General features: G+C 49.0%; 1 protein-coding gene across 3 annotated transcripts in view; it reads left to right on the top strand.

Annotated features, from left to right (window-relative positions):
• The window catches only part of MAMDC4 (MAM domain containing 4), a 46,268-nt gene that overhangs the window by 31,743 nt on the left and 1,852 nt on the right, over positions 1–12,673 (top strand). For all 3 annotated transcript variants that reach the window (XM_066580147.1, XM_066580148.1, XM_066580149.1), the window contains 12 exons: positions 1,254–1,356; positions 3,088–3,195; positions 3,269–3,403; positions 4,167–4,285; positions 4,533–4,746; positions 4,831–4,968; positions 5,168–5,292; positions 6,662–6,752; positions 6,928–7,077; positions 7,404–7,538; positions 11,698–11,825; positions 11,917–12,025. In XM_066580147.1, coding sequence (XP_066436244.1) covers positions 1,254–1,356; positions 3,088–3,195; positions 3,269–3,403; positions 4,167–4,285; positions 4,533–4,746; positions 4,831–4,968; positions 5,168–5,292; positions 6,662–6,752; positions 6,928–7,077; positions 7,404–7,538; positions 11,698–11,825; positions 11,917–12,025 — 1,555 coding nt within the window. The remainder of the gene's footprint in view (positions 1–1,253; positions 1,357–3,087; positions 3,196–3,268; positions 3,404–4,166; positions 4,286–4,532; positions 4,747–4,830; positions 4,969–5,167; positions 5,293–6,661; positions 6,753–6,927; positions 7,078–7,403; positions 7,539–11,697; positions 11,826–11,916; positions 12,026–12,673) is intronic.

The following is a 12,673-nucleotide window of genomic DNA, read 5'->3' as shown; positions in this document are numbered from 1 at the left end:
CCTCCTGTCACCCAGCTAGCTGCCTTCTCTTCCTGCTCTCCCGAACCACCATGCATCCCCACATCTACCCCAGCGAGTGCTCAGTGAGCAGTAAACTCCTTTCCCCGGTGCCAATGATGTCAGTGTTGCTCATTTAGATTCAGGATCTGGGCTTCCGAATGCACAACACGCTCACATCTCATCTAGCAGTATGCAGGCGGCTGTCCAAGGACCCCATACATGGCGCAAATGTACACTGGACTCATGTACCCAAGATGGTACCAATGAAAACTACAGTTCGCCATGCAAAATACCAAGCCCCCCCCACAGAGCTCCGTCCATGGAAGAGTAACAAAGTTATGGAACTTTGAATGCAGTGATGCAAAAAAAATTGTGGAAAAACCTAAAAAAAATATAAATTTCTGTCTATATTATTGGTATCTTTGTAATTGCACCAAAAAAGCTGAGAAAAAGTCATTTATGCTGCATGACTAATGCTATATAAACATAAGACAATGGCGGAATTCATGTTTTCTCTCCCTGCGCTATAAAAATAAATTTATATATTATAAATTAATGGGTTTTCTACAATACATTATATTCCCCCAAAAGTGGTACCAATAAAAACTGCAGCTCGCCACGCAAAAAACAAACCCTCGTACGGCCGCGGCGACGGAAAAATAAGAACGTTACGGCTTTTGGGAAATAGAGATGAAAATTCCCCAAAAAACGTTGTATCCTTAGGACCAAAAGAGCCGCGTCACTAAGGGGTTAGGCCACCTGCAGACGGCCGGGTCGGATCCGGCTGCGAGAATTCTTGCAGCGGCACCCGACCCGAGCGCCTGCAGAGAGCAGCGTGGCACTCACCTGCTCCCGCAGCTCCGGCTCTTTCATGTGCCGGCTGCTGGGCAGCCGGCGCATGCGGAGCCGGCGGCCGGGGAGTCACGTTTCTGTGCGGGGCTCTGCGAACCCCGCACAGAAATAGAGCATGCCGCGGCTTGTTTGCTGCGCGTGATTTCGCGCAGACAAACCGCGGCCATCTGCCTAGGATTGCATATTGTAATGCTATCCTATGCAGGCATGTACGGGCGGAAATTCTGCGGGGAATCCAGTGGCAGAATTTCCGCCCGTCTGCAGGAGGCCTTAAACACTAACTTCTTCTCTTCTACTACAGAAGATTCTGTGATGTTCCCCTGTATGTCCATGCTGAATGATATGGGGCTTCCCATCACTAGGGGGCAGTAGTGAGCCTCTGACTTTCATCTCTCTCCTAGTTGGTGTTGGCTGGAGCCGTGGACCCGGGGCCCGTGGGTAACTGGAGCGCCGCGGTGAGCGAAATACGGATTCTCAGCTGTTGGAATAAATCGGCTGCTGCAGGTAGGAAATGTGAGAAGACGGAAGGAATGTTGCTGATGGTCAGAGAAGATGGCGAGTGCCGGGACCGGAGGCACAACCGCGCCAATCTGAAACCTTCCTCCACGTCCTGCGCTCGCTGCGCACTCCGTGAACCCTCTCTTACATAACACCGCCATCTGGGGCAGAGTCGCCGGTGCCGGACCTTCAGCTCCGCTGCACTCTGTTTTATCGCGTATTCCTGCGCAGAATTCGCCCCCTTGTTGAAAAGAGATGGATTCTGCAGCGGAGACCGCGTTACAATGGATATGCGGTAGAATTGGATTTCGCACCACATGTCAGTTTCGGCGCGGGTTTTATGCTGATGATCTCCGCAGATTGTGGGCAAGATTTTCAACATCTCATAGACTTTGTTGCTACTGGAAATGCAGCGGAATTTCCTTTCGGAGCGTCTGTGCGAAAATTCTGCAGCAGCTCCGCCCCGTCTGGACCCCCTCTAAAGGGCCCTTTTAACCCCTTAATGACGGAGAGCTTTGGTTTTTTTTTTGGCTTTTCCTCCCCACTTTCAAAAACATCACATCTTATTTATCCGTCGCCGCCGCTCTCTGAGGATTCGTTTTTTTTGCGGGCCGAGTTGTATTTTTTACTGGTCCTACTTAATGTACTGAAAAACTACTAAGTGCAGCAAACTGGAAAAACAAACAAGTCCGCCATCTTTGGGGGTAATGGCGGGGGTCTTGTTTTTACAGCATACACACCGCGGCAAGTGTGACGTAACGTTATAATGCGTTACTTTGATAGATCGGACTTTTGTGGATGCAGCGATACCAAATATGATGTTGGGGGGTTTTTTTGGTTGCTTTTTTTTTCTTATGCGAAAGTAGTTTTTTTTTATTACCTTTTTTTTCTAATTAATAAAACGTTAACTCATATTTAATTTTTTTTTTTAGATTTCACAGGGGACTCGAACTTGCGATTGTTTGATTGGTCATAGAAAATAACGCAATACCATAGTATTGCATTATACCATGTTCTGACAGACAGCCAAGCCATAGCGCAGGCTCCTGATTCCACTCTATACTAACCCTGCACACCCAGGACATAAATGTACATCCTAGGCCATGAAGGGGTTAAATAGGTTCTACCAGAATAGCCTTTCATCACCTATCCACAGGTGGTGAGGACCCCCCCCATACCCCACCAATCTGCGAACAGGTTCCCATTTTCGACTCTTCTCATAACTGTAGGCTTACTGAGCAGTGAGGAGGAGATTAAACGGAGTCGTGGTCACACATGTGCGGCGCATTTCCAGTGGGACTGTTGATATAACCAAGTGCTCGTATACGGCTATCAGCCCCTTTGTTTGGACAGGCAGCAGCAGGCGTGTGGTGCCGCTCCATTCGTTCCAATCACCACATCCCTGCGGGCGGATACACTGAACCCACAATAAGGAGGAGAGGGACACAAGACCCCCCATTGAGATAAGTGGTGAGACCCCCACCAATCAGACCTGACCTAGGTAATAAGTCAGTTGGGGTACAACCCCTTAGATGATGGGGGCGTCCACTGTTCTTAATCGGCGCCTCGCAGAGAAGAGCAGGAATAAACCTTCTGGCTGCAGTCGGAGGAAGCGGCTCTGTACTGGAGGGGGCGCTCTAACCCCGTTAGTCAGCAGGAGACCTCCTGACGTGTGATGAAGGTGCTCCGTGGGTTTTGCATGGAGATGTGAAGATTGTGTTTTTCTGGATTTTCTAGAGCCGGCGACTTGTAATTTCGAGGCTGGGCTCTGCGGTTGGTATCAGGATGCGACGGACGACATTGACTGGAAGTTGGGGAATTCATCTGACCACACCACCGGACACGGTGAGCCCCCTACTGACTGGTCTCGGGATGGAAGCCCCTCGTCTGGCCACACTAACACTTCTACCTGTCGCAGGTTATTACATGTTTGTGTCAGGAGAGTCGCGCTTGGATCGTGGTATGAAGGCGCGTCTGGTGTCCTACAAGCAAACTGCCACATCCGACACCTCCTGCCTGTCCTTCCACCACAGGATGTTCGGCCCCGACACAGGTGAGATCATTAAAGCCCCTTTAAAGGGGTTGTCCGGTTGTAAACTATTGATGGCCTATCCTCAGGATAGGCCATCAATATTAGATTGGTGGTGGTCTGCCATCCAGGACCCCCTCTGATCAGTTGCTTGCTGGGCTAATGTGCTTGTGCACCGAGATGATTTCTGAAGGAAGCAGACAGCCCCGTTCTCATGACAGTGGCCAGACTTGGTATTACAGGCAAAGCTCTAATTCACTTCAATAAGTGGCACCAAAAGTTTCTGGCAGAGGCTTATCCCTTCTCTCTTAAAGGGGCTGTGCCAAGATAAATAAAGTTATATATAAAGTTTATGATCGGTTGAAGTCTGGCTGCCGTGACCCCCCCAGCAATCGAGAGAACAGGGGTCCCAAAGGTCATGCATGCAAGCTGCCACTCCATTTGTTTCAAGAACCAGAGATTGCTGAGCACTCGTCGGCGCTCCCATTGATATTAATGGACCGGCAGCGGTCCTACATGAGGTCCCTTTATATCTTGGCACAATCCCTTTAGCAGTGACCATGTATGTTTGTGGAGGGTCCTGGCCGTTTGTTGGACGGCTGTCTTACATGTGACCCATCTGTGGTTCATGCGTCCACCATACAGATGGCTAATACTGGCTGACCGAGCCGGTGCGGTCCGCACTGAAGATCATATGACTGACGCCATACGGAACAGGCGCGGATCTGCATACAGCGCACTAATAAACCGCACGCCACCCCGTTCGGATGTGCTTTGTATTTTCCAGGTACCTTAAACCTGCTCAGTAGATATGATGGGGTAGAAGAGCTGATTTGGACGAGCACGGGAACCCGCGGGGATCGCTGGCATCGGGAATATGTCCCACTTACTAACAAGACGTACCAGGTGTGTGACCATGTGCGGCATTTCTCATTATCACCACTGGGGGTGCTCTACTAGTGCAGCTGGTATTATAAGTGTATCTCCTCTCCAGTCCTGAAAATGGCCACGCATGGAGGGGCGTATGGTGGGACACGTTCATCAGCCTCCTCCGTTGGATCTTGGCTGCAGGCTGTACTGTCTAACTCCTGGGGGCGCTCTAGTAATACTGTGAAGCTTGCTGTATAACATAACGTCCTCATTCCCGTTGCAGCTGGTTTTTGAAGCGGTGTGCGACGGCTCTGTCGGCCATATTGCTATTGATGACATCACTGTGACCAGTAGATCCTGTGCGGCTCCCACTCGCTGCTCTTTTGAGGCTGGAACCTGCGGCTTCTCTTCCCAGGGAACATATAGGTGGAGCGTCCATCAGAACCTCAACCAGCAGACGGGGCCGTCCCATGATCACACCTTGCAGAGCTTCACAGGTAACCGCGGCCGCAGCCATTGGCTGTCGCACCAACATCTAAAAGTAACTGTTATGAAACTTCCGCGTACTTTGACATCCACAGGGCATTGCATGGTGGTGGACACCGGCTCCGGTAATCTGCCCCGGGGCGGTTCTGCGCTCCTAACATCCGCTGTGTACAGCGGCCCCCTGGACGAAGGCTGCCTGAGCTTCTGGTACCAGATGGGGGGCTCCGACCCAGGTCAGTAACAATGCACCGCACTCCATGCACAAGAGCGATCTGGTGCCGGGCTACTGGATCCTTCCTGGAGTGACTCTCTTTTTGACTCTCTAGTTCTCTCTTTACAAAAACTGTCTCAAATTATGCTGTGAAAGTGCAATTTTTTGGCAAAATTGGTAACTATGGAGCAACTAACAATCACGAAATGTGCAATCGTCAGGGACGCTGATCGCACTTATTGAGGAGGATGCTGGGAATAGGCGAGAACTACTGAGGATTTCAGACGCAACACCAGGCAGCTGGCGCTACGGGAGTGCGGCCCTCCAGACCGAGAAGCAGTGGAAGGTAACAGAGTCCTCGTCTCATCCTGTCGGGGGCGCTCCACATGATGGTTTGCTTCTATGTTACACCTGTGCGGCACATATCCATGGTGCCCGGGGTGCTTGTGACATGCGTCAGGGTAGTAGGAGTTGGAAGCCTCTTCTTTTAGGGTGCGTTCACAGACGGTGGATTTTGTTGCGGATCCGTGTCAGAATCAACACCTTTGGCGCGGATGTTAACGCAGATCTGCAGCACATTTTACCCTTTCAATTGAAGGACTGAAATCTGCTGATCCGCCTTAAAAATCCACAAGAGCGTGAAATGTGGACTATCTGCTAAGGAAAACCCGCTACCTGTGCCCGCGCCCCGGTAACCCCTCCCCGCTGAAGACCCGGATCCGTAGACTTCCTATTGAGCCGGTCTTCAGCTAGCGAGCGGGGAGAACTGGGATGAACTCTTCAGTTGGGTCTTTCTAGCGATCCGTGGGGGTCTCAGCAGCCGGACCCCAGCAACCAAAACCTTTGCTCGGTGCCTATAAGCAAACGTTGTTAGAAAGCGCGGTGTCCCCTTTATCTGTACGGAAGTGGAACGTTGGGGTGTTTACATGGGAGCGGCTTTACACCAACGATTGTCTTCTCTGGACGCCACTGCGCATTTATACACTTCTGAGGGAAAATCCAGTAAAAATCTGCACCATTCGAGTATGCCGGGCGCAGATGACCATGTTTGCCGGCGTGCCACACGATTATCTCTTGTATGTGAGCGCACAGCAGGTACACAGTGGCACGCATTCTTACTGTGTTCTGCCAATCCCCATACACTATCTTGGCGTATATGCATGTGTAATATGTGCCAAGATAGTGCATGCCGCGATTGTCTCTACACACATTTTGTGTGTGAGCGGCAACATTATAGTATATGAATGTAGTGTGTGCAAACGGCGCAGGTAATACGCAGTGAACATACGGTCCAGTGAGCCTGACCTAAGGCAGGATGTGGCTGATATCTTTTGTTACATGCATACGTTACCTCTGGCTCCCCTTACACAATGCCCTTCCACCTGCAGCCGAGGGTCCGGTTTTCATGTTTAAAAAAAAAAAAAAAATAACCACCAAGCCGCTCCCTTGACTTGAGAATGTGCAAATCTTGTCCCGAAAATGGACCAGAAGAGTGAATGCTGCCGTTTTTTTTTTCTTTATGTGATTTGGCACATTGACGACTCCGGGTCCGTGTTTTAGTGTCCAGTCTGTTGTAGACTTGGCACACAGAATAGAAATAGTCGTATAAATTAGGCTGACGCAGGCAGCCACCCCCAACCCGTCTCTGTACATCTCCCACATGATGCTTTGCTGCCCCTCTAACTCTGTACGGCTTCCATTTGTCTTCCGTACAGCTGCTGTTTGAGGCCATTGGCGCAGGCGGCGAACACTCCTTCATCGCTGTGGATGACGTTCACATAAGCCACCATCGCTGTCCTCAATCAGGTACCGGACACATCTGATCACTCTCAGTGCCCACCCCCATGGCCCGGACCCCCTGGGTAGCCGCCTCGTATCCCAGAAGACGAAACTAGTTGCTGGTGAACAGACGGCTAAACCATCACGCCTTATGTCTGTGGTTGTAACGGTCCAACCGTTCTTTCGTTCTTGTCTTCTGCAGCATCATGTGACTTTGAAGGAGGGTCCTGTTCTTGGACCAACGTTCGCCTTCCCCTCCTGGATATGTACGACTGGGACTGGACTAATGGAGCATCCATAAACAGACCGCACTCCGCTCCAGCTAAGGATCGCAGTCACGACTCCACGGAAGGTAAGAAACGCGTTGTGGCAGATTTATTATTACCGTCCTAAAGTTACAATAAAAGCGGAGCAGAAAGGCAGAAACGGCACCCGTGTATCGCAACGGCCTCGCTGTATGATAATCGTGACATATCTGGCTAGATATGTTTCCCAGACACGATTAATAAATCTGGCGCAGGTTATGACACGGCCGCGCCTCTTTTAAAGGATCTAGCGAGGAGCACGGAGAACCTCTCCACCTAATTTTTTTGGCGCATTTTGAGCCAGATTTGTGACACATTTTACTGTCGTAGACCCATGTAGGGTCTAATTCTGTCGCCACTCGTTCTCCTCTAGGACACTACGCCTTTGTGGATACGGGCGCGCTGCACGCAGAAGGCACCAGCGCTTGGCTTGTCAGTGACCATCTGTCAGCAACGACTGGATCCTGCTTCACCTTCTCGTACCGCACAGACTCTGCAGACCATTTCCGTAAGTCCCCAGATCACCTGCGCTGTATGTATGCTAGGGCGGCCATCTTGGTCGGCACAGGTATGTTCCTACGAAGGGTTTACACGCTGCGCTCTGACTTGCTGGTCACTCATCCATAGACAGGTGAATGTTTCCTTCCCGGGAGACATTAGGAGACCAACTATTCCCACACCAACTCCACCACAGCGATCGCTTTATCTGACAATGAAAATATGTGTTAAAGAAGCACCGCAGCAAATTATTGGCCTATATTATGCAGCATCGGTTATGATTATTTAAAGTGACCCTCCGGACCTGGAGAAACCAAGATGGCCACAACAGCTTCACTGACTACTGATGCACAGTGTGTATAGTATGCATCCATAGTCTATAGCCTGGTGACATTTAGTAGAGAGTTGACTTCATCACTTTGTATCTCATCTGACAACTATTTAATAGATTTGCTTCCTCTAGTCCCCCTCTACAATATTTCCTACATTAATACTGAAAGTATTGGTCCTTCTGATAAATACTTTTTTTTATTATTTATATAGTTGAAGTACAGTTTAGGGCTAGTTTTATTCTTTGGCAATAAGTCTCTCTGTCTACATCTTTGCTGCTTTTTATATATTTTTTCTTATAGGTTTTTAGTGTTTTCTTTTTGCTGTTTGTTTATTGTCCCCCTTTATGTCTTTATTGAGCCACATTGGTTTACTCCTATTCCTAAGGCCGGTCTCACACGAACGGATTTGTATTGCGATTCCGCAATCGCCGCCTTCGCAAACGATTTGTGATCAAATGCGAGCATTGAAAGAATGGACTTTGAATTTTTCCTTCACACTCGCACATACGAATGTCATATTCCGCGAGCGTAAGAAAAATTGCAGCATGCTCTACTTTGTCGCGGAATCCACGTGGATGGCCCCCATTGATGTCAACGGAGGCCATCCGACCCGCAGCCCATACGCAATTAACATTGCGTCTAGCGATGACACGGGTACCAGCAGCCCAAGTGACGGTGCGGGAAATACAAAAAAGAGGGAAAAAAACCCTGTACTGTTCGTGACTGCCTGCTAGACTCTGTGGTCATCCGCAGTACAGTTTAATGAGGCACACAGTCATTGGTTGGGCTCACAGGCAGAATCCGCTGCAGGCCTCCCGCATGCAGAATCCGACCCATTCGTATGAGCCCGGCCTAACCCTTTTATTCCTGTTGGGGATGAGCCGCTCACAGTAAGTATTTAGGATGTTTTTAAGCCTTTCCCATTTATTGTTGGCACTCTTATTTTTGAGGCCATGATCCTAGTCAATAAGGTTAGGGGAATCTCTGAGCCAATCAAAGTTTGCCTTTCTAAAGTTTAGTATTTTTGTAGCTCCCCTAGAAAACGCCTTTTTGAAAGACAAGTTGAAATGTATTATATTCTTGCCACAATCTGCACCCCCGTTATTCTGTCTGGTCTGCTGGTTAATATTAAGCCCACAGTGGCGGTCCCCCTAGTCCGGTCCTGTACAAGTTAGGTAAGATATTATCTTTAGTGATTGACAGGAAGTTGTTACTTTTATGAGATCAGCAGGTTTCGGCTTCTCATTTATATTTGGATAAAGTCCCCCATAATAATTACCCCATTGTGATTTGCTGCTACACGTATTTGCTTCAATTATAGATTTTTTTTTTGTGGCTTCTGTTCTATTTGGTGGTCTGTAGAAAACCCCTATGAGGATTTCATTATTGTTTTTCCCTCCATGCATTTCCACCTATAGAGATTCTACATGTTCATCTCCTTCCCATATATCTTCCCATAATAAGAGCTTTAAATAGGATTTTACATGAAGACAAGCCCCTCCCCCTTTCCATTTTTTACCATCTTTTCTGAACAGACTGTAACCCTGTAAGGTTACCGCCCAGGCACAGCTTTCAGCCAACCAGGTCTCCGTTATTTCTGCTATCGCGTAACCTCAGACATTTATCAACCTTATTAGTCAGACTTCTGGTATTTTTATAAATAATCTGGAGGAGGGAATTGAGGGGAAACTGATCAAATTTGCTGACGACACAAAGCTAGGAGGGATAACTAACACTAGGGAAGAGAGAGAGTATTAAAATAGATCTAGACAAGCTTGAACAGCGGGCAGCGACTAAGAGAATGGAAAGTCCTACATGTGGGAGAGGAAAATGAAGAAAGCACATACAGAATGGGAGGAATTGGGCTAAGCAGCAGCACATGTGAAAAAGACTTGGGTATACTAATAGATCACAGGCTGAACATGAGTCAACAATGTGATGCAGCAGCCAAAAAGGCAAACACAATTCTGGGATGTATTAAGTGAAGCATAGAGTCTAGATCACGTGAGGTCATTATCCCCTCTACTCTTCCTTAGTCAGACCCCATCTGGAATACTGTGTCCCCACTTAAAAAAAGACATAGACAAACTGGACAAGTTCAGAGAAGAGTTACCAGGCTGGTGAGCGGTCTGCAAATCATGTCCTATGAGGAACAGTTAAAGGATCTGGGAATGTTTAGCAGAAGAGAAGGCTGAGAGGAGACTTAATAGCGGTCTACAAATATCTGAAGGGCTGTCACAGTGCAGAGGGATCAGCCCTATTCTCATCTGTACAAGGAAAGACTAGAAGCAATGGGATGAAACTGAAAGGGAGGGAGACACAGATTAGATATTAGACAGTGAGGGGGATCAATGAGTGGAACAGGTTGCCACCGGAGGTGGGGAGTTCTCCTTCAATGGAAGTCTTCAAACAAAGGCTGGACAGACGTCTGTCTGGGATGATTTAGTGAATCCTGCACAGGGGGGTTGGACCCGATGACCCCGGACATCCCTTCCAAATCTATGATTCTATTAGTCCCCTTATTGGTCAGACTTCTGGCATTAGTCAAAGCGTTTATAAGATTTTGGTTATTTTTTTTTATATTATGTGTATTCCTACTAACTATTCTGCCTGTTCTAACTGCACTAACCCACCCGCCGCTCCCCCGCCATTCACATTACTTAGAGGGAAAGACAGTGACCTGGACTATCGCTCTGGTTGCCCTCCCAGTCCCTAGTTTAAACACTCCTCCAGCCTTCTAGCCATCTTCTCCCCACTACGATACAGCCCATCCCTACGGTAGAGCCTGTAGCAGACAGCAAAGTCAGCCCAGTTCTCCAGGAACCCCTAACCCTCCTTCTTACACCAACTCTGGAGCCACTTGTTACCTCCCTAAGATCCTGCTGCCTTTCTAGAGTGGCTTTAGGTGCGGGCAGTGTGTCAGAAGATACTACTGTGGTGGTCCTCACCCTCAGCTTAGATCCTAGTTCCCTGACCTCTAATGATGTCATTGGTGCCAATATGTACCATGACCGCTGGGTCTACTCACACTAATCATTTCCGTTGTCCAGCAGAAGAAACCATGACAGAAGCATCAGATTCATCACCCGACGGCCCCCAATGGAGTATGTGGTTTCACCAGACCAAGTAACAGCATGTTGCGCTTTTGACGGAATTCTTTTAGTATCTGTATTACGGCTGCAGCCCGAATGATAGAAGCATCCTTACCCGCTCCTCGTGCCAGTTATGCCTGTGAAATGATGGCCCCCTATAAATAACAAGGCTGCAGTCCAGAACGTTGCGCCCTCCTGTGGCCGGCAGCTCCATACAGTCGTGTGCAGGAAGGGTTACCCTGACTATACGGTAGACTCTGTACCTGCATCTGGAGGATGGGGTCGGGTCTATTGCCTTGTGAATAAGGTGAGGCTTCCATCCAAATGCTCTTCCTTGCACACCGCTGCCTGCGCTCAGCCCTCAGATACCATTCAGTCCAGGTAGGACCGATCCTGCTTCCTGCGCCAGTGGGGTCTGTAGTCCTGAACTCTGACTGCAGGACTCAGACCACCAGAGAATCCCATGGCATGCTTGCACTAGCTATAGTACATTGGGGCATATTATGCCAGGTTTACATGTGCCGGGTGCAGAGTAACAGATGTATCAAGAAGACGAGCCTCTTAGTACAGGCCTCATCAGGCAGCACTTCCAGACACCAGATGACATAGATTCTGACATACATCAGAGCAAATATGACGGCTCAATTCGCCCCCTATGATAGAAAACTAGAGTACAGAGAATAATGCGCCCCGTGTGGTTTTTTGGAGTGTCCCTTTAAGCCTGTATCACCCCTTTCCTTTCCAGATCTGGGGGAGCTGGTGCTGTATGTGAGCGGGGCACAGGGGCTGCGGCCCGTCTGGGGGCTACATGGCTATTACAGCGGCGTCTGGCAGGAAGAAAAGCTGCAGCTGAACAGCAGCACAGAGTATCAGGTAACGAACGTGTTCTGTAACGAGGCTGTGCTGTCACCCGTGTATGATATATGTTATCGCGGGGCGTTACCTCATTTTTGTCGCTTTACAGCTAATATTTCAGGCGATGAAGGGCCGTCGTCTGCGCAGCGTCGTCCTCTCGCTGGATGATCTGCAGTACACGCCGGACACGCTGTGCATCATCGAAGAAAAGCAGAAAGGTAATTACCAAATCCTTAGCATCCTCCTAAACAGACAGATGGCAGCTGTGGATCTATAAGTGCGGCGTGTGGGCACTGCATGTATGGTATGGGTGCAAAGCAGGGGTGTAACTAGAGGGGATGCGGCTGCACCCGGGCCCAGCAGCCTTAGGGGCCCATAAGGCCTCTCTACTCCATATAGGGAGCCCCGTACTATGAATAAAGCATTATAGTTGGGGGCCCTGTTACAGGTTTTGCATTGGGCCCAGAAGCTTCAAGTTTCGCCTCTGTTGCAGAGTATTGGTGTTATCCCGTATACAGGGTTCAGTCTCCTTCCACCACTTGTGATCTGATCCCATGCATCCTGGATGTTAAAGCAACCCTCCAGTTTCAGGACACAATTCTGCCCCGCGCAGGGGGTACATTACCCGGATCCACGAGCCCTTCTGATCCACGCGTTCAGTTTTCAACCATCCAAGATGGCTACAGCAATTTTCCAACTTCCCAATGCACTGCTCTCCGATTGGCCAGTGGTGATCACTTGAGCAGAACTTGCCAATCAGAGAGCAGGTATACCGCATGGGTAGTCTAACATATTCAATGCATGGTGGGGATTAGGTAGTCTGAAGATTGCATCGGCCATCTTGCATAGTAGAAAACAGGACTCTG

The sequence above is a fragment of the Eleutherodactylus coqui genome, chromosome 10, assembly GCF_035609145.1.
Source record: "Eleutherodactylus coqui strain aEleCoq1 chromosome 10, aEleCoq1.hap1, whole genome shotgun sequence".
Lineage (NCBI taxonomy): Eukaryota > Metazoa > Chordata > Amphibia > Anura > Eleutherodactylidae > Eleutherodactylus > Eleutherodactylus coqui.
The sequence above is the reverse complement of the archived record's forward strand: the minus strand, read 5'-3'. Positions and strand labels throughout refer to the sequence as shown.